General features: G+C 46.0%; 1 protein-coding gene across 1 annotated transcript; it reads right to left on the reverse strand.

Moving 5' to 3' along the window:
* Positions 1–15526: 15526 nt before the first annotated feature.
* LOC143962160 (E3 ubiquitin-protein ligase TRIM39-like) lies at positions 15527–18914 on the reverse strand. The gene has a single exon (XM_077471490.1). The coding sequence runs from the start codon at positions 18844–18846 to the stop codon at positions 17269–17271; it is 1578 nt and encodes a 525-aa protein (XP_077327616.1). The 5' UTR covers positions 18847–18914; the 3' UTR covers positions 15527–17268.
* Positions 18915–22294: the final 3380 nt, after the last annotated feature.

A 22294-nucleotide genomic window follows, 5' to 3' on the forward strand; every position in this document is an offset into this window, starting at 1 on the left:
CACCTATCATAGCATGGAGGGGCTCAGTGAAGGTGGTGGTTAAGGTGTGGAGGTGTCGGATCGGGTCACACAGATCATAAAAGGAGATCCGCCCGGCCTCATAATCCAGATATATCCTGACTCTGTTACTGGAGGGATTGGGGGGTAAGAAGGTCCATTTACTGTCATGTATCACCTTATACTCCTCATCATCATCATCCTTGTCCAATGCCCAGGACTTATTACATCCAATCTCTGACTCCTTCCCTCTCCTCTCTATACTGGGGTAACACATCCCGACTCTCCAGTCATCTGACCCCCCGACATCCACTTCCCAGTAATGTCTCCCTGAGGAGAAACTCCGACTGCTCATCACCTGAGAAGAAAAATCCTGGAATCTCTCTGGTGTTTCTGGGTAATTCTGCTTTATATCTGACCAGGATACAGTTTTCCTGTCATCTGATAGCTGTAGATAATTATGAGCTGTGTTTCCATCCAGTAATATGTCTGCAGCCCCCTGTATATAGTATACATTTACCTCTGTTATTATATCAGATAAACCTTTCTGTAAGACCCCCGCCACATCCAGACCCCCTCCATCATGGAGGAGCTCCCCATGTCTCTCTCTGTCCTCATTATCTCCATCCTCAGTATCACACAAGTCACCTGTGTCTGATTCCTGTAAGACAGTCAGTGGATCCGTCACGTTACACAGCTCCTCAATGCGACGCAACTTCCTGGACAGCTCCTCCTTCTTTATTTCCAGATCCCGGATGGAGATGGAGATCCGATTTGCCCTCCTGGAGATGTCCCTCAGGACTCTCTTCTCCAGGTCTTCCAGACGTCTCCTGAGATCTCTAAACAGGGCAGTGACTCTCTCGGTGTCACCAGCGGCTTCTTCTTCTACTTTCCTCCGGTGTTCCTGCAGACTCTGGACTCTTTCCTCCGTCTTCTCTCTCTTTGTCAGAAGTTTCTGCAGAACATTCCTCAGTGGCTCCTTCTTCTTCTCAGAAGCCTCATCCAGTGACTCCATCTTATGTCCTTTATGTTCTCCAATCATACAACAAGAAATACAGATACAGGTCTCATCCTCAGTGCAGAAATACTTCAAAACCTCCTTATGGACGGAGCATTTCCTGCTCTCCATGGACAAGGTGGGGTCACATAAGACGTGTTCTGGGGACTTTTTGTGGACTCTCAGGTGTTTATCACACAGAGAAACCTCACAGAGCAGACAGGATCTAACAGCAGGTACAGGAAAGTCCACACAGTGAGTACAGAAGACCCCGGACTCCTCTTGATCTTGATGAGCAGACAGGAAAGTCTCTGCTATGTTACGTAGTGTTATGTTCCTCTGCAGTGCAGGACGACTCCTGAACCTTTTTCTGCATACAGGACAGAAGAAATCTCCAGACCCCTCCTGTGTATCCAGCACACCATCAATACAGACCCGGCAGAAGTTGTGACCACATCTCAGCATTACAGGATCGGTATAAATGTTCAGACAGACGGAACATTTCAGCTCGGCTCTCAGATCACCAGACGCCATCGCTGACAGGGGAAGTGAAACAAGACTGAAAGTCTCTGACACCGGAGAGGAATGTGGATGGGGGAGGGGTGACATCCTCCTACACAGGGTGAGGCTGGATGAATACTATAGGACACGGAGATCAGAGTACAGAAGGGAGGAGATTCGTTTTGCAGTAGTAATGAGAATTATACCTCCCAACATTAGAAGAGAGAAAGAGGGAAAGACGGATGTGGAGAAGACATGCGGAGCACTAAGTGCAATGACATGAAAAGTGGAGATGAGTACATCATGATGAAAAGGAAATTGGTTATGTAGCACTACCCCCGAAGGAGCTGCTGGTTAGATTTGGGATTACCGTTACCTTCTGTTCCAATCGCTTCACGTCTAGGGGATGTCCCGTGGTAAATGGCCCAGTAACTCGAGAGACTGACAACAGATCCACTTGACTGGATTTTATTTGCAAAACATAGACAATGAACAGTCTGTTAAATTGGGATCAGAGGGTTGGAAAGGAAGTTCAGGTACTCTTAGTGTCAAAGTCAATGTTGAAGAACTTGCTTACTTTGACTGCATCCAGAGAATAGCCATTCGCAACGGGATGATCACTCAAGTTGGACAGTCCCTCTCTCACAAGGTCTAGCAGCCAACAAGGTGCTTACTCAGGAACAAGTCTCTGCCACAGACGTTGTTGTAGAACATACAAGATAATGTCTCTGCCACAGATGTTTTTGTAGAACACGTAGGGAAACTAAATTCGAAGAACACTCGTAGGATACCTGGATCTTTCAGCCAGCTTGGCGATATCTACGAGACCGGATTCTCTTGGGTACTTCAGCCCTCCCAGGCTCTTACTAAGAAACCAACCCGTACGTGGTCTTCTTCTGAAGAGTCCTCCCCTGAAGAGTCCTCCACTGAAATGCTTGAAGTCACTGGGTCTCTCCCAAACCGGAGACGGCACCCAACCACCTCAGAATCCTCCTTTAGTTTCCTTGCCTCGGGCTAGCCAGCCTTGAGATATCAAGATTGGATGGATCCGCACACCAGGCCATAGCCTTCCTGGGGGCTGGTCAGGAGGACCAGGACCATGAAGTCAGTACATCATTCTGGATCGGAACCCCGAACCACGTGATGTCGGCATCTTAAATACCTTCTCCCAGAAAGCACAGCAAGAGCGCCACTCCCACTGGGCGGGCTCCGAGAGAGTAACTTAAGCACCTAACCAGACCATAGTTCCATGCCTACCAGAAGAGACAATGCCCCCGTGGCCAGGCTGAACATCTCACAGTCTAATCAGACTGATGCTGAAGTCCAAATTTAGACAATTGTATCCAAACCAAATTGCAGTTTAGGTATGACCTTAACTTTGAAAAACGCATAGCTGAACGTTGGGGGTAGGAAAGGGAGAAAGGAAGGAAAATAATAAACTTTCCAGTATGTGTGAAGACATTGTTAAAAACAGAATTATCATACAGCAAAGATTACCACCCAAACCTATCTATCTAAACCACCCATTCTCTGGCAGCTTGATAGATGCTCATTGGTGAATCCTGAAAGAGAAGAACACATGCAAACAATACACTGTACAAAGGCTATTAGAAGGCATTGTTCCATCCAATCTCAATGGATCCCTCTCCTCTAAACTTTAAAACTTTTAAAACCCTTTTTTTTTTCTCTCTACTTATAAAACAGTGCTAATTGCGCCGACCAGTATCCAACCGTTCCTGTTGTTCTGTTCCTAATATACACACACACATTCCATATATATTTATATATATATATATATATATATATATATATACTGTATACAGTTTAGCTAGTTTCTAATATACTACAGGCAAGTGGTTTACTCAGTTAGCTGCAGTATATTCAGTATACCGTATCCAGTTTAGCTAGATCTCATTGCAGACCGTACCCGTTGCTCTCTTCCTAATATACTACAGGCATGCAGTTGATTCAGTTAGCTGTAGTATATTCAGTATATATATATACACAGTATATATATATATATATACATATATATATATATATATATATATATACATATATATATATATATATATATATATATACATATATATATATATATATATATATATATATATATATATATATATATACATCCCAGCTTTGTGCCGCTACATCTCACTACAGGCCATTCCTGGTGTACCTATTCAAATACATTACAAATACATCAAACACAGTATGTCTGGAAGGCCAACAAGGAGAGGCAGACGCTCACAGGCCACTAAAAGAGGGCAAGCAGGCTCTGTGTCTACAGCCAACATTGCTAGTAAAGGACACGGTGCATCCTCAGCACGTGGCCGTGGGGCCCGCTTGTCCTTTTTTTTGGCAGCTGGCCGTGTTGAACCACAACATGCAGAAGAGTTAGTTCAGTGGATAACCAAGCCGTCCTCATCCTCCTCATCCTGTGTCACCAGGCTCAGAGGACTTTGGCTGCCAATGCAGCTGCCAAATCGGCCTATTCCATTGGCTCCAGGTCATCAGTTACTCCTTCCCTAGCCCCACCATCATGCACGGAGGAGTCCCCCAGACCACAGTGTTGGGTACAACCTGCAGTCGGATGCACAGTGTTTTGAAGGCTCCAATGATGGTATCCAGCTTAAGCAAAGCAGTAACGTGAGCGCAGAGAGATGGGGTGCCCAAGAAGGACAACAAACTGGCAGTCATGTTCCTCCAGCTGCAGCATACTGCCAGGTTTTCTCCAGTGACGAGGAGGGAGGGGATGATGAGGTCACTGACTCTACGTGGGTGCCTGATAGGAGAGAGGAGGAGGAGGAGGCACATCTCCAACGATACAGGATGCCCTCCAGGGGCCAGCTTAAGGGTAGCCAACCAACTGCAACACACTGCAGAGCTCTGCATGTGCAGGGCGCTGCTGACTCCATGCGTTTTCCAAAAGTTCTTTGGTGTGTGCCTTTTTTTGAGACGTGTGCAGCAGATCGCACTGTTGCTGTTTGCAACATATGTCTAAAGCGTATCAAGCGTGGCCAAAACAGCAGCCGCTTGGGCACCAACAAGCTTGACCAGACATATGTCGAACTCCCATGCAGTCTGTTGGCAAGCGTACTTAACTACTTCCCACCCTGCCAATGTATATATACGGCTGAGCGGGAGCTCTCTCCTTCTGACTGGACGTTCAGGAACGTCCTTCAGAAGGAGGGGGGATCACGCGTGCCTGCGCAGCAGCATGATCCCGATGCGCTGCTGTCACCTGGACACTGATCGGAAGGAGGGTTCTGTGATTGGCCCTCCTGATCACATGTCGGCCATTCCATTCCCAGCCGTCATGTGATGTAAACAATCAGCCGGTTGCTAGGCAATCGGCTCCTCCTCTCCTCACACAGAAGTTGTCGCTGAAGAGAGGAGAGCGGATCGCTGACACCAGCTGGTGATTAGTGAGTATGAGCTGTTTTTTTACAGCTTTTTACTCACTGATCACCAATCTAGTGAAAAACACACATGTCCCCACACAATGTCCCCAAAACACACATGTCCTCACACAATGTCCCCATAACACACATGTCCACAAATAATAAAAACACATGTCCCCAAATAATAAAAACACATGTACCCCACATATGTCCCACTAAAATCACATGTCCCAGTGTTTATCTGCACACATATGTCCGTGATCACCCTATTGGGGATTTTTTCAAAATTTACACTCTTTTTTTGCTTATATCGCAAAAAATAAAAAAAACTGAGTCGTGAATAAATACCACCAAAATAAAGCTCTATTTGTGTGAACAAAATTATAAAAATTTAATTTGGGTACAGCGTAGCATGACTGTGCAATTGTCATTGAAAGTGTGACAGTGCTGAAAGCTGAAAATTGGTCTGGGAAGGAAAGGGGTGAAAGTGCCTGGTATTGTAGTGGTTAAAAGACCCAAACCAAAGAACGGACCTCTCCTTGCTCCTCATCAGCTGGGATCTCCAACTCCACTATACCTTCAGTTCTCTCAGAAACCTGCACTGAGAGTAATGAAGGTGTAGAATTAGGTTTGCCAAGTACTTGCGGGCAATCTGCTATCGCTACACCAACGTCCGATTGTACCAGGCAAATTTCCCTACCCCAGTTGCTAAATCGGCAAAAGAAATTTGGTCCCAGCCATCCACATGCCCAGCGGCTGAATGCTAGCTTGGATAAATTTCTAGCACTCCAACTGCTGCCTTTTCAGCTGGTAGACTCTGCCCCCTTCTGTGAATTTGTGGAATGTGCGGTACCTCAGTGGCAGCTTCCCATACACTACTTTTTTTCACAGAAGGCGATTCCGGCTCTCTACCAGCTTGTGGAAGGCAATCTTTTGGCCTCGCTGGACAGGGCAGTCAGTGGTAAGGTGCATATTACCGCTGACTCATGGTCCAGCAGGCATGGACCGGGATGTTACCTATACTACTGCTATCCACGGCTCGGAAGGCTCATCCTCTTCCTCCAATTGGAGACTACAAGGAATTCCAAGGGGAATCACCATTTGGCGTGTTGCATCTTGGGTGGCATTGGAGCCCCCTACAAGCCCTTACGACACACTACTATATGGTGGATGTGTCCAACTTATCTGGTAAGTGTATCCAATTTTTTGTTTTGTCCTATAATCCGTTCCCAAGAAGTTTTTGAGGTCTGAGAAGGTTGAGAGTCATTTTTCCAGGAATGTCATCTGATTTCTCCAGAAGTCCTAAACACATCACTTTGAAGCCCATGACGATTGTCTTCACCTCATTTGGACTTTAGTGGACTCTTGGTCATTGTTATTTGATTATTTTCACTTCCATTATACTTACACTTATTCACTTAGGTGCCTAGAAGTGCTGCACTTATTTATATATTTTTGTTTTTAACTTGGTTTGTTTGAAACTCCATATACTGTCATTCAGGCCCGGACTGGCCATAGGGCAGACTGGGCATTTGACCAGCGGGCCGGGGGCTGCCCGCTCCGTGGCCTGTTGATGATCAGGCCGCACAGCGGGAGGTAAGCGGCGACTGCGGCCTGATCATGGGTAACACAGGCCACGGCCGCCGCTCGCCTACCGCCATGCGGCCGTGGCCTGTGTCATGCGGAACTGGCGGCTGCATGGGCTGAGCTGTGTGTCTCTCTCACACACAGCTCAGCCTCAGAGCCGCTCTGACAGTCCCGCTCTCCTCCTCCAGCCATGGGCGTCTGCATGGTGGGGAGAGCTGCAGGCTGCTGTCACAATATTCCCCCCTCGCTCCCCCTCCCCTTCTCATGTCGGCAGCAGGGGAAGAGGAGGCTTTCCTGTCTGTTCGTTTTCCCTCCCCATTGGACAAAACAGAGGGCCAATCAGAAGCAACTAGAGGGGCATCATGGGAAATGTAGTCCCAGAAATACATGGCACCATTGGTCTTAGCAGGGAGCAGACTACAGTCCCCAGCAAGCACTCTGCTGGGGTGAAAGAGAAAACCCAGAAACAAGCTGAGGAGTGCTTGTAGCAGCTACTACAGGAGACATGGAAAACGAAAGAGAGGACTGTGCTGGGGGAACTGTGCCGGGGGTTATACAGGGTGTGAACTTCCTGTATTGGGTATACCAGTGTCCATCACCTGAAGGTGCCTATATACCCACACCACATAGTAATTACTACTGTGCCCTGTGTCCCATGATGTACTCCAAGAAAAAGTTTTTTTACAGGTAAGCTGTGTAATTTTTACTTTTTGTTATAAAACACTTCCAATAAAAAGATTTTAAAAATCAAATTTCTTCATCAATTTAGGCTAATATGTATTCTGCTACATGATTTTGGTAAAAAAAAAAAAAAAAAATCTCAATAAGTGCGAATTGATTGGTTTGCAGAAATGTTAAAGTGTCTACAAACTATGGGATAGATCAGGTGGTAGGCAACTCCCAGCAAATGTATCCTACGCATACACAGTACATCACTTCAGCTGATATCCCGATCAGCTGGCATGACGTATCGACTGGGCATGCTCAGTTTGTCGGATGCATTTTCCGATGAGAGGCAAGCCACGGAGAGCGTGCGGAGAGAGAGAATCTAAATGTAAGATTCCGCCTCGCTCTCCATGCATTGTTGTCCCATTACAATAGGAGCTGTTTACACCCTGCGGGGGGTCTTGGTGGTTCTAGGAAGCCAGCATGGGGGGAGCTCTGTTGACCTTCTAACTCTCAGAGCCAAATATTGTGTGGTACTTGGGACAGGAGTATATGGTTAAGACGTTTTATTTCATGTTTTATGTAACTTTGGCGTTTATGGATATATTACATAGTTACATGGTTGGTGGGGTTGAGTGGAGACACCAGTCCATCCAGTTTGACCTTAGTGAGTGCAGGGTGTGGGTCTGCGGTTGTCCCTATCCCTGTGCATTCTGTCTCATTAAGATGCTCATATTTGTTTAAGGTGCCCATATAGTAACAACGGTTTGCTCACGCTCACGTCGGTCCCTGCCCTCAGGGAGCCCACAGTCCGGGGTCCCCGGCTTGCTTTCATATACTAGGGTCAATTTTGGACGGAGGCCAGTTGGCCTACCAGCATGTCTTTGGAGTGTGGGAGGAAACCGGAGTACCCGGAGGAGACCCACACAGGCACAAGGAGAGCATGCAGAGACCAGGCAGGTAGTGTCACGGTTGGGATTCAAACCAGCAACCCTTTTTTACTGCTAGGTGAGAGTGCTACCCACTACACCACTGTGCCACCCGATATTGTTTAGGTAAATATGCCTATATTTTAGTATGGGCCCTAACTGACATAAAGCCTAAAGTGTGTCTAGAGATAAGTGTTCATTTTGATGTCTCTGTTTTTGTAGGGGGAAATCCTGGTTTGTCACGGTTTCCTAAAATGTTTGTAAATGTTCATGTGGTATCTCAAATGTGTTTTGTGAGCAGAAGTTTGTGTAGCTAAGCGAAGAAATTTGGGTTTTGGCGGGAAAATGCGCCATTTTGTAGACATGTGCGCCGTCAAAAAATTAATTGTGCTTCATTCCGTTTTGTATTAAAAATTGTATTTCGTAATTCGTGTCAGAAATTCAATTCGGATTCGTACGAGATACGAATTTTCGTTAGAATCGTAATTTTTTTTTTTTAAATAACGAATGTTCGTTGTGATGAATTTATCATTATGAGGGGTTCCCACCATCCCTGTGCTGAGTTCCCAGGTCTGTACACCCGCCGTGCCAATTATGAGGGGTTCCCACCATCCCTGTGCTGAGTTCCCAGGTCTGTACACCCGCTGTGCCCATTATGAGGGCTTCCCACCATCCCAGTGCTCAGTTCCCAGGTCTGTACACCCGCTGTGCCCATTATGAGGGCTTCCCACCATCGCTGTGTTGAGTTCCCAGGTCTGTACACCTGCTGTGCCCATTATGAGGGGTTCCCACCATCCCTGTGCTGAGTTCCTGGGTCTGTACACCCGCTGTGCCCATTATGAGGGCTTCCCACCATCCCTGTGCTGAGTTCCCAGGTCTGTACAACCGCTGTGCCCATTATGAGGGCTTCCCACCATCCCAGTGCTGAGTTCCCAGGTCTGTACACCCGCTGTGCCCATTATGAGGGCTTCCCACCATTGCTGTGTTGAGTTCCCAGGTCTGTACACCTGCTGTGCCCATTATGAGGGGTTCCCACCATCCCTGTGCTGAGTTCCCGGGTCTGTACACCCGCTGTGCCCATTATGAGGGCTTCCCACCATCCCTTTGCTGAGTTTCCGGGTCTGTACACCCGCTGTGCCCATTATGAGGGCTTTCCACCATCCCTTTGCTGAGTTCCCGGGTCTGTACACCCGCTGTGCCCATTATGAGGGCTTCCCACCATCCCTGTGCTGAGTTCCCAGGTCTGTACACCCGCTGTGTCCATTATGAGGGGTCCCACCATCCCTGTGCTGAGTTCCCGGGTCTGTACACCCGCTGTGTCCATTATGAGGGGTCCCACCATCCCTGTGCCGAGTTCCCAGGTCTGTACACCCACTGTGCCCATTATGAGGGGTTCCCACCATCCCTGTGCTGAGTTCCCGGGTCTGTACACCTGCTGTGCCCATTATGAGGAGTTCCCACCATCCCTGTGCTGAGTTCCCAAGTCCCCATTATGAGGGGTTCCCACCATCCCTGTGCTGAGTTCCCAGATCCCCATTATGAGGGGTTCCCACCATCCCTGTGCTGAGTTCCCGGGTCTGTACACCCGCTGTGCCCATTATGAGGGGTTCCCACCATCCCTGTGTTGAGTTCCTGGGTCTGTACACCTGCTGTGTCCATTATGAGGGGTTCCCACCATCCCTATGCTGAGTTCCCAGGTCTGTACACCTGCTCTGCCCATTATGAGGGGTTCCCACCATCCCTGTGCTGAGTTCCCAGGTTTGTACACCCGCTGTGCCCATTATGAGGGGTTCCCACCATCCCTGTGCTGAGTTCCCAGGTCTGTACACCCGCTGTGCCCATTATGAGGGCTTCCCACCATCCCTGTGCTGAGTTCCCAGGTTTGTACACCCGCTGTGCCCATTATGAGGAGTTCCCACCATCCCTGTGCTGAGTTCCCAGGTCTGTAAACCTGCTATGTGTCCATTATGAGGGGCTCTCACCATCCCTGTGCTGTGCTGAGTTCCTGGGGTTTTTAACTTCATCATAACGAATAATCGTAGTTATCGAACGTTCTGTCCCATTCTGTTGTAACGGAATTTGGATCCAAAGTTTGCATATGAAATTTCGTACAAAATTTGTATGCATAACAATTCATATGTCGGATTCTTAGGAATGTACAAATTTCTGGAAATTCATACGCATTTTCGGTTCATACGAAAAATAATCGCATACGTCCACCATTTTGTCGTGGCCTGGCTTTTCTTGTAGTCACCATGTGGCCATTGTCTTGATTTTGCTGCCATTTTGTATCCGCTGTGTTTGGGTGGAATTGCTATTTTGGTTTATAGAGACGCAGTTTAAGGCGCCATTTCCTTTTGAGTGAATTCTATTTTTGTACTTTTTACATACTTTTCAGTAGAGCTATGGCGTTTTCCGTATTGAATTTTGGTTTTGAGTGAAATCTCTACTTTGCACTGAATTTCACCGGATGACAAGACTAGCTTTAACTGTGAGGTTTTTTGTACTTCTAGCGCTGTGTGTTTTGAAATATTTTGGAGTTCCTCAGAGGGCAATTCATTGTTGTGAGGCTTGTATTGGTAGAGCTGAGGTTTGGATTGAATAGCTTGCAGTACAAACAATGCTTCCCCTCCCCCATTTCCTGTTCAGGTGTGCAACAGGAAGTTGGTGGGAGGAGCTTGGGGGTCTTTAGAAACAAGCATGTTGACACAAAGGGACTCGTGTTTGGAAGATGACGAAATCATTTTAATGAAGGTTTATACTGTAATACAGTTTTGGGTAGAGGGTAGGGATGAGCCAAACACCCCCCCCCCCCCGGGTTCGGTTCGCACCAGAACTTGCGAACAGACCGATAGTCGTACAAACTTTCGAACACCGTTAAAGTCTATGGGACTCGAATGTGAGAAATCAAAAATGTGAATTTTAAAGGCTAATATGCAAGTTATTGTCCTAAAAAGTGTTTGGGGACCCGGGTCCTGCCGCATATCAGTGCCTATCTGTGTTGCATATCAGTGCCACCTATTCTGCCCCAGGGGACATGGATCAATGCAAAAAAAAGTTTTAAAAGCGGCTGTTTTTTCTGGAGCAGTGATTTTAATAATGATTAAAGTGAAACAATAAAAGTGTAATATTCCTTTAAATGTGGTACCTGGGGGGTGTCTATAGTATGCCTGTGAAGGGGCGCATGTTTCCCGTGCTTAGAACTGTCCCTGCACAAAATAAAATTTCTAAAGTAATAAAAGTAATTTAACCACTTGCCGCCCGCCATATAGAGGAATGAGGATGGCAAAGTGGTTTCAATATCCTGACTGTGCGTCATGTGACGTGATCGGGATATTGAGCCGTGGTGCACCCCTGGGGGCGCGCATCGCGGCGATTGTTGTTGCGGTGTGTGAGTCAGTCTGACACACCGCAACTACGATCTCGGTAAAAAGTCTCTGATGGAGACTCTTTACCATGAGATCAGCCGTGTCCAATCACGGCTGATCACAGAGTAAATAGGAAGAGCCATTGATCGGCTTTTCCTCACTCGCGTCTGTCAGACTTGAGTAGAGGAGAGCCGATCGGCTGCTCTTCTGACAGGGAGGGTCTGTGCTGATTGATTATCAGAGCAGCCCCCCCCCCCCCCCGAGGATGCCCACACTGGACCACCAGGGATGCCACCAGACCACCAGGGATGCCCAGCACCAGGTATGCCACCCTAGACCACCAGGGATGCTAGTCAGTGCCCACAATGGGCATCACTGATTGGCATGTATTTTTGTTTGACAATGATTGGCATCCATACAATACTTTACACTACAATGCCACCTATCAGTGCCCATCCGTGCCGCCTATCAGTGCCCATCCATTCCGCCTATCAGTGCCCATCCATGCCGCCTATCCATACCCATCCATGCTGCCTATCCATGCCCATCTGTGCCAGCTATCAGTGCCTATCTGTGTCGCATATCAGTGCCACCTATCAGTGCCACATATCAGTGCCCATCAATGCCACTTCATTGGTGCCACATCATAGGTGCCCATATGCCTTATCAGTGCCCATCAGTGCAGCCCCATCAGTGCCCATCAGTGAAGGAGAAAACTTATTTATTTACAAAGTTTTGTAACTGAAACAAAAAGAACCTTTTTTTTTCAAAAATTTGGGTCTTTTTTTATTTGTTTAGCAGAAAATAAAAATCCCAGGGGTGATCAAATACCACCAAGAGAAAGCCCTATTTGTGGGAACAAAATGATAAAAATTTCGTTTGGATACAGTGCAGCATGACCGCGCAATTGTCATTCAAAAGTGCGACAGAGCTGAAAGCTCAAAATTCATCTGGGCAGGAAGGTGTATAAGTGGCCAGGATTACATTTTTAAAGGAATAAAAGTCATTTAAAACTGCTTGCGGCTTTAATGTAATGTCTGGTTCCAGCAATATGGATGAAAATCAGTGAGACAAATGGCATGGGTAGCCCCCCCCCCCCCCCCAGTCCATTACCAGCCCCTTTGGGTCTTGTGTGGATATTAAGGGGAACCCCGCACCTCAGGCCCTATTTACTCAGAACAGCAGTATACAGGCGGTGTAAACAAGACAGGGACTGTGTAGGTTTGTTCTTATGTAGAATCTGTTTGTAATTTGGAACAGGTACAGTCTGTAAGTGTATCTCCAGTCAAAAAATCTATTTTAAAGCTTTTTGGAAAACATAGGGAAAGGTTATCACCCCTGTAACATTTGTTTTGCTGTCTGTGCACCTCTTTAGAAGAGTTCACCTCACTTTCTGTCCCAATAAAAATTGGATTTTGAAAATGTGGGTTTTTTTAGGGAAACAAGGATTGGTGATAAAGCATCAGTGGAGGAGACACCCTTTCCCATACTGACTCTTACAGGAGAGAATTTCCCTTCCTAGGGGTAGATTTCATCTCACTTCCTGTTGTCTCCTTCCATTTGTGAGTAGGAGTCATTTGTAAGTTGGATGTTTGAAAGTAGGGGCCTGCCCTATATACTCTGCAGATAATTGGGTCTTAGATGTTGGTGGTACCAGAACACTGTAAGCCCTCACAGTTACTCTTGGTGGGCACTGGAATGGGCCCTGCTGTGAAATATTAGATCAAGAATTGTAATTACATGCCCCTGTTAAACAGGGGCTGAACAATTGGGTCTTAGGCACTGGTGCCACAACACTGCAACCCCTCACAGATACTCTAGTTGGAGCGCAGGAATGAGCCCTGCTGCAAAGTATTGCATCAAAAATTGTAATTACACGCTTCTTTTAAACAGGGACAGAAAAATTGGGCCTTAGCCACTGCATGAACATTGAGGAGGAAGAGGATAGTCACTCAGCATCAGCATAGGCAGTATTGAAGGGATCTCACATTCAAAAAACAAATTATTTGGTTACATCAGCATCAGGTGCTTGGTAGCTGGTGATCCAAGACTGATTCATTTTTATGAAGGTCATCCAATCGACCAATTTGACCAATTCGGTGGACAAGCGCACCCTGTGATTGGTTACAAAGCCTCCAGCAGCACTGAATGTGCATTCCGAAAGAACGCTGGATGCAGGACAGGTCAGTAGCTCAATTGCATACTGTGCAGTCTCTGGCCAGTGATCCATCCTCAAGACCCAGTAACCCAGAGGATTTTCAGTGCGAAAGGTGTCCAAGTCTGACCTTGCCCCTAGGTATTCCTGCACCATGTAAATCAGACGCTGGTGACGGTTGCTGGAACCGATCATACCTTGGGGCTGCGGACTAAAAAATTGTCTGAATGCATCAGTCAGACGGCCACCTTCTCCACCGCTCCTTCTGTGACTGACCAAAGCCTCAGCAACACGTTGTCCAGGAGGACCAGGAAATTGTAACCTCCCAGGCTCTGGAAATGCATTGCACAAACCTTTCTGCAAGGCCTCCCGAAGATGTTTCATCCTCTGCTCCCTCTGTGATGGCAAGATAAGGTCCACAACCTTAGCCTTGTAACGTGGGTTGCCAGCCAGAAATGATCCCTCTCCTTGATACCACGAATACAAGGATCCTTCCGTGGGCTTTGCAGGATCAGGGAGGCCATGCATCGTAGGTTTGCTGAGGCATGCAGTCTGGAGTCCCCTGGGTCACTAAGGATGACCTGATCCACAGCCACCTCCTCCCAGCCACGTACAAGTCCATGGGTTTCTTCGGACTGTAAATGATCCCGTGAAGACTGTTGGTGATGCTGAGTGATAGGCTCCAACTCCATGCTGACACAATCCTCCTCCTCCTCCTCCTCTTCCTGTGTGATCGGCAGGCACACAGGAAAACTGTCTGGATGAAGGGGGCCTTCAAAGGTAAGGAAGTTCTCCTCTTCCTGCCTCTGTTCTGAGGATCTCTCGATATTCAAATGCAGCCTACTAGAAGAGCTTATATGGCGTGCAGTGTGTCTCTGTAGGGTTTCTGCCTCTTGTCTCTGGTTTAATCCAATGCATTTTCTATTTCTGGACAAAAAATGCCTAATTTCTCCTTCTTTAAAAGAGGCCTACCACCAAGGCTTACAGGATGTTCATCATGTCCCTGTAATACTTCTTATTTGTGTCTTTAACATAATCAGTGTAATATTTATTTCTCGCTAAAAATAAAACCTCCTTGATTCTCTCCCTCTTCAAATTAGACCCACATAAAAAGCTTAAATGATTTACAGCATGTCTCCACAATATTTCAGTATAATCACTGCCATTTTTATTTTATATTTAAAAAACTTGCCTTGTCTCTCCATCTTACATTGCTGCCAATCAAGCTGCTTACATACTCTCCAGCCACTGTGCTATTTGTCTGACTACTGTCTCTGAAATACAGATGTGTCATTTTTATTTCTTCATAACAATTGCCCCATCTATGGAACGTGTGACTATCTATTGAGGTGCTTTGTACACTCTGTAATGAAATTTGATTATGGTCTGCAGACAATACAGTGTGGTACGGCATTAAATGAAGATCACATGTTATGCTATGAAACATGCTTTGCCACTCTTTGGAAATTGTTGAAAAGTATTTAGCATTATTTTATTTAGAAATATAATTGTATGCTATGCATTACAATAAAGAGCCTTCCATGTGCAGCCTCAGCTCCCCTAATACTTACCTGAGGTCCCTCTAGATCCAACAATGTTACAGGAGTGTCTTGCCCATCCGGAACTCCCCTCTTCATTGGCTGAGACAGCAGCGTGGTGCCATTGGCTCCTGCTACTGTCAATTAAAGTTAGCCAATAAGGAGAGAAAGGGGTGGGACTGGGCTTCGGTATCCATATGTGAATGGACACAAGAAGCTGTAACTTGGCTCGGGTGCCCCCATAGCTGCTTACTGTGGGGGCACTCAACAGGAGGGAGGGGCCAGGAGCACAGAATAGGGACCCAAGAAGAGGAGGATCGGGGATGCTCTGTGCAAAACCATTACACAGAGCAGGTAAGCATAACACCAACACTTCACATCTACAACCGAGAAAAACTTTATTCACATTAACATCTTTCCAAATTCCTCCTCCATCACCGGGACACATCTAGTGATTATAATACACCATCACATTATACATTATATTAGGATCCATTATAAAAGTGATCCCATAGAATTCTATTGGTGATCCATTCTATGGGGACACATTATATTGGGGACACATTCCAGTTCTAGTAATCATACATTATTATAGTGATATCATTATATTAGTGATAAATCCCATTATTTCTGTCATTAGTAAATGCATTGATGTGAACGTGTTCCATAGGGATCTATGTTAAAAAAAAACGCATTGGCGTGAATGGAGCCTTAAACGCAAAAAAGGTTTTTGATTTTTATGGTTCAATAGACTTCAATGGAGGAGGTGCAGAAAAGCATGTAGTGCGTTATTACAGCGATTTTGCCGCAATTTGCATTTTTTAATTTGCCCAAACAGCAAATTATCTGAAACAAAAAATACAATAAAAACCTCCAAACGGCAAATCGCACTAAAACCTGCGGAAAGCACATAAGAAAGGCTGAAAAGCCCCCTGCATAGGTGTGAAAGGAGCCTTAGGCTGGGATGAGACTTGTGGGATGCGGGAACCAGTGCGATTCCTGTGCGGGTTCCCTCATCACACCTCAATCACCAGACGGTCACACTGACATCTGAGAACCGCTGCGGGGGGTCAATGGAAAGTTAATGACACCCCCAGATCGCTTCGCAGATCGCAGTGCAAACGCTGAAATGGTGCAGGAATCGGATTGTATAGATGTGACACCCAATGTGATCCGATTCCAGTGAGGACCAAAAAAAGGGTCCGGCACCATTCTGGTGTGAATGTGATTTCAGTCACACAGTTTGTACGGCTGAATTCACAGCACACAGACATGACATGTGATCTGCACAGCAATGTGATCCCAGCCTTAGAAGAGATTTCCTCTCACTTCCTGTCCTGGTGACACCAATACAAGGAGCGAGAGAAATCTGTACAGGGACACAGACATATAAACATCTGACAGGGGCTCTAATCCTTCCCCTTCCTTATTATACTAAACATATCATTCTTATTTCAGTCTGTGTTCCTGTTGGAGAGTTCCCCTCATTTCCTGTCTAGATAAATGTTGTCACCGGGACAGGAAGTGAGGGGAAATCTCTGTAATGGAGCCCCGGACAGAAGAAAAAACCTGACAGGGGATCTAATCCTGACCCACTCTGTCTAAAAACAGCCTGGGCTCTCTGATCACATTTTTTCTTTCAGTAATAAATCTCTAGATGACATCTTCATAGATTTCCTCTAAGATTGTTCCATTTATTTCCTATCCCATCACAGTGACCCCACCCCCTCTATGTCTGATCATGGCTGCCCCACGCCCCACAGAGGGACCACATGTGGGGGAGGGGCAGGGGGAGGAGATGGCTGATGTCACATACTGTGACAAAACACAGAAAGTATTATGTCAGATTGTTATGGGAGATAGATAGATAGATAGATAGATAGATAGATAGATAGATAGATAGATAGATAGATAGATAGATAGATAGATAGATAGATAGATTTCTCACTGACCAATAGGAACATGTTATTGTTACTCCAATAATTGGACAGATATTCTACCCAAGAAATCTCACATTTATTTATAGTAGAAAAACTTGCAGGAAGCCCCGCCCACTGCTATATACTATTGGATGAATGAATTCCCCTCCTTCGTTTGACATCACCAGACTGTGGGCGGAGTTCTCACATCTCCTGACTCCCCCCACATATCTTTATACAACCTCTCCATACACCTATCACAGCATGGAGGGGCTCAGTGAAGGTGGTGGTGAAGGTGTGGAGGTGTCGGATCGGGTCACACAGATCATAAAAGGAGATCCGCCCGGCCTCATAATCCAGATATATCCTGACTCTGTTACTGGAGGGATTGGGGGGTAAGAAGGTCCATTTACTGTCATGTATCAACTTATACTCCTCATCATTATCATCCTTGTCCAATGCCCAGGACTTATTATTACATCCAATCTCTGACTCCTTCCCTCTCCTCTCTATACTGGGGTAACACATCCCGACTCTCCAGTCATCTGACCCCCCGACATCCACTTCCCAGTAATGTCTCCCTGAGGAGAAACTCCGACTGCTCAACACCTGAGAAGAAAAATCCTGGAATCTCTCTGGTGTTTCTGGGAGATTCTGCTTTATATCTGACCTGGATACAGTTTTCCTGTCATCTGATATCTGTAGATCATTATGAGCTGTGTTTCCATCCAGTAATATGTCTGCAGCCCCCTGTATATAGTATACATTTACCTCTGTTATTACATCAGATAAACCTTTCTGTAAGACCCCCGCCACATCCAGACCCCCTCCATCATGGAGAAGCTCCTCATGTCTCTCTCTGTCCTCATTATCTCCATCCTCAGTATCACACAAGTCACCTGTGTCTGATTCCTGTAAGACAGTCAGTGGATCCGTCACGTTACACAGCTCCTCAATGTGACGCAACTTCCTGGACAGCTCCTCCTTCTTTATTTCCAGATCCCGGATGGAGATGGAGATCCGATTTGCCCTCCTGGAGATTTCCCTCAGGATTCTCTTCTCCAGGTCTTCCAGACGTCTCCTGAGATCTCTAAACAGGGCAGTGACTCTCTCGGTGTCACCAGTGGCTTCTTCTTCTACTTTCCTCCGGTGTTCCTGCAGACTCTGGACTCTTTCCTCCGTCTCCTCTCTCTTTGTCAGAAGTTTCTGCAGAACATTCCTCAGTGGCTCCTTCTTCTTCTCAGAAGCCTCATCCAGTGACTCCATCTTATGTCCTTTATGTCCTCCAATCATACAACAAGATATACAGATACAGGTCTCATCCTCAGTGCAGAAATACTTCAAAACTTCCTTATGGACGGAGCATTTCCTGCTCTCCATGGACAAGGTGGGGTCACATAAGACGTGTTCTGGGGAATTTTTGTGGACTCTCAGGTGTTTATCACACAGAGAAACCTCACAGAGCAGACAGGATCTAACAGCAGGTACAGGAAAGTCCACACAGTGAGTACAGAAGACCCCGGACTCCTCTCGATCTTGATGAGTAGACAGGAAAGTCTCTGCTATGTTACGTAGTGTTATGTTCCTCTGCAGTGCAGGACGACTCCTGAACCTTTTTCTGCATACAGGACAGAAGAAATCTCCAGACCCCCTCTGTGTATCCAGCACACGATCAATACAGACCCGGCAGAAGTTGTGACCACATCCCAGCATTACAGGATCGGTATAAATGTTCAGACAGACGGAACATTTCAGCTCGGCTCTCAGATCACCAGACGCCATCGCTGACAGGGGAAGTGAAACAAGACTGAAAGTCTCTGACACCGGAGAGGAATGTGGATGGGGGAGGGGTGACGTCCTCCTACACAGGGTGAGGCTGGATGAATACTATAGGACACGGAGATCAGAGTACAGAAGGGAGGAGATTCGTTTTGCAGTAGTAATGAGAATTATACTTCCCAACAATAGAAGAGAGAAAGAGGGAAAGACGGATGTGGAGAAGACATGCGGAGCACTAAGTGCAATGACATGAAAAGTGGAGATGACTACATCATGATAAAAAGGAAATTGGTTATGTAGCACTACCCCCGAAGGAGCCGCTGGTTAGATTTGGGATTACCGTTACCTTCTGTTCCAATCGCTTCACGTCTAGGGGTGTCCCGTGGTAAATGGCCCAGTAACTCGAGAGACTGACAACAGATCCACTTGACTGGATTTTATTTGCAAAACATAGACAATGAACAGTCTGTTAAATTGGGATCAGAGGGTTGGAAAGGAAGTCCAGGTACTCTTAGTGTCAAAGTCAATGTTGAAGAACTTGCTTACTTTAACTGCATCCAGAGAATAGCCATTCGCAACTGGATGATCACTCAGGTTGGACAGTCCCTCTCACAAGGTCTAGCAGCCAACAAGGTGCTTACTCAGGAACAAGTCTCTGCCACAGATGTTGTTGTAGAACATACAAGATAATGTCTCTGCCACAGATGTTGTTGTAGAACACGTAGGGAAACTAAATTCGAAGAACACTCGTAGGATACCTGGATCTTTCAGCCAGCTTGGCGATATCTACGAGACTGGATTCTCTTGGGTACTTCAGCCCTCCCAGGCTCTTACTAAGAAACCAACCCGTACGTGGTCTTCTTCTGAAGAGTCCTCCCCTGAAGAGTCCTCCACTGAAATGCTTGAAGTCACTGGGTCTCTCCCAAACCGGAGACGGCACCCAACCACCTCAGAATCCTCCTTTAGTTTCCTTGCCTCGGGCTAGCCAGCCTTGAGACATCAAGATTGGATGGATCCGCACCCCAGGCCATAGCCTTCCTGGGGGCTGGTCAGGAGGACCAGGACCATGAAGTCAGTACATCATTCTGGATCGGAACCCCGAACCACGTGATGTCGGCATCTTAAATACCTTCTCCCAGAAAGCACAGCAAGAGCGCCACTCCCACTGGGCGGGCTCCGAGAGAGAGTAACTTAAGCTCCTAACCAGACCATAGTTCCATGCCTACCAGAAGAGACAATGCCCCCTGTGGCCAGGCTGAACATCTCAAAGTCTAATCAGACTGATGCTGAAGTCCAAATTTAGACAATTGTATCCAAACCAAATTGCAGTTTAGGTATGCCCTTAACTTTGAAAAACGCATAGCTGAACGTTGGGGGTAGGAAAGGGAGAAAGGAAGGAAAATAATAAACTTTCCAGTATGTGTGAAGACATTGTTAAAAACAGAATTATCATACAGCAAAGATTACCACCCAAACCTGTCTATCTAAACCACCCATTCTCTGGCAGCTTGATAGATGCTCATTGGTGAATCCTGAAAGAGAAGAACACATGCAAACAATACACTGTACAAAGGCTATTAGAAGGCATTGTTTCATCCAATCTCAATGGATCCCTCTCCTCTAAACTTTAAAACTTTTAAAACCCTTTTTTTTTTCTCTCTACTTATAAAACAGTGCTAATTGCGCCGACCAGTATCCAACCGTTCCTGTTGTTCTGTTCCTAATATACACACACACATTCCATATATATATATATAAAAGAGGGAAAACACTGCGCTATAGTGTGTGAAAAAATGGCCACAACAGCCACAACAGCAGCCAACACTAAAAACAAACAAAGTTCAACAGATAGAATAATAAAAACAGTGTAGCGCTTCAATAATAATAAGTGTAATCAACACAAATTATAAAAATAATAATCGCACAAAACTGAATGCCTGAAAGTAAAAGTCCAACATAAGGCACTCATTCCACTATGTTGATGGCATGGGAGTGGCCAAACCGTCACATGGAACGAAAGTGGTGTACTGGACGAATATGTTCATGCAGGTAAACTTGATTGGAAACATCAGTGAATAGTAGATAAATACTTCTTACCGGAACAGTTGGACTCACACAGTCATATGACGGCTGAGTCTGTAAGGCTTGGGGTCACAGTCAAGGACCAAGGAGTGTGAGGAGAGAGGTCAGTTGAGCTAGTGGAGGAGCTCCAGGCGGTTGTAGGCTCAAAGATGGATCCTTTCAGATGGAACATCAAAGGTCGAAGTAATCAAGCTCAAACGCAGCCCGTTGGACCAATACTCCAGCCTCCCCCGAGTGGGGAGGGGGGTGTTTGTAAAGTTTTAAACCAAAACCATGGAGAAAAGGGAAAAGAAAAAAAGGCTCCACATGGTGCGGGTCAAACGATATAAAAACGTTGGTTTATTGAAGTCAAAAGATAATAAATGACTTGGTGATCACATAAAAGAACAAAATGAACTTAAAAGCAATGTGGGGTACCAACAGCTCGCCCGACGCGTTTCGACATATGTGTCTTCAACTGGGGCAAGGCACAGTTGAAGACACATATGTCGAAACGCGTCGGGCGAGCTGTTGGTACCCCACATTGCTTTTAAGTTCATTTTGTTCTTTTATGTGATCACCAAGTCATTTATTATCTTTTGACTTCAATAAACCAACGTTTTTATATCGTTTGACCCGCACCATGTGGAGCCTTTTTTTCTTTTCCCTTTTCTCCATGGTTTTGGTTTAAAACTTTACAAACACCCCCCTCCCCACTCGGGGGAGGCTGGAGTATTGGTCCAACGGGCTGCGTTTGAGCTTGATTACTTCGACCTTTGATGTTCCATCTGAAAGGATCCATCTTTGAGCCTACAACCGCCTGGAGCTCCTCCACTAGCTCAACTGACCTCTCTCCTCACACTCCTTGGTCCTTGACTGTGACCCCAAGCCTTACAGACTCAGCCGTCATATGACTGTGTGAGTCCAACTGTTCCGGTAAGAAGTATTTATCTACTATTCACTGATGTTTCCAATCAAGTTTACCTGCATGAACATATTCGTCCAGTACACCACTTTCGTTCCATGTGACGGTTTGGCCACTCCCATGCCATCAACATAGTGGAATGAGTGCCTTATGTTGGACTTTTACTTTCAGGCATTCAGTTTTGTGCGATTATTATTTTTATAATTTGTGTTGATTACACTTATTATTATTGAAGCGCTACACTGTTTTTATTATTCCATATATATATATATACTGTATACAGTTTAGCTAGTTTCTAATATACTACAGGCAAGCGGTTTACCTCAGTTAGCTGCAGTATATTCAGTATACCGTATCCAGTTTAGCTAGATCTCATTGCAGACCGTTCTTGTTGCTCTCTTCCTAATATACTACAGGCAGGCAGTTGATTCAGTTAGCTGCAGTATATTCAGTACTGTATCCTGT

Source organism: Lithobates pipiens, unplaced genomic scaffold (genome assembly GCF_037356315.1).
Source record: "Lithobates pipiens isolate NorthernLeopardFrog02 unplaced genomic scaffold, aLitPip1_a1.2 Scaffold_8, whole genome shotgun sequence".
Lineage (NCBI taxonomy): Eukaryota > Metazoa > Chordata > Amphibia > Anura > Ranidae > Lithobates > Lithobates pipiens.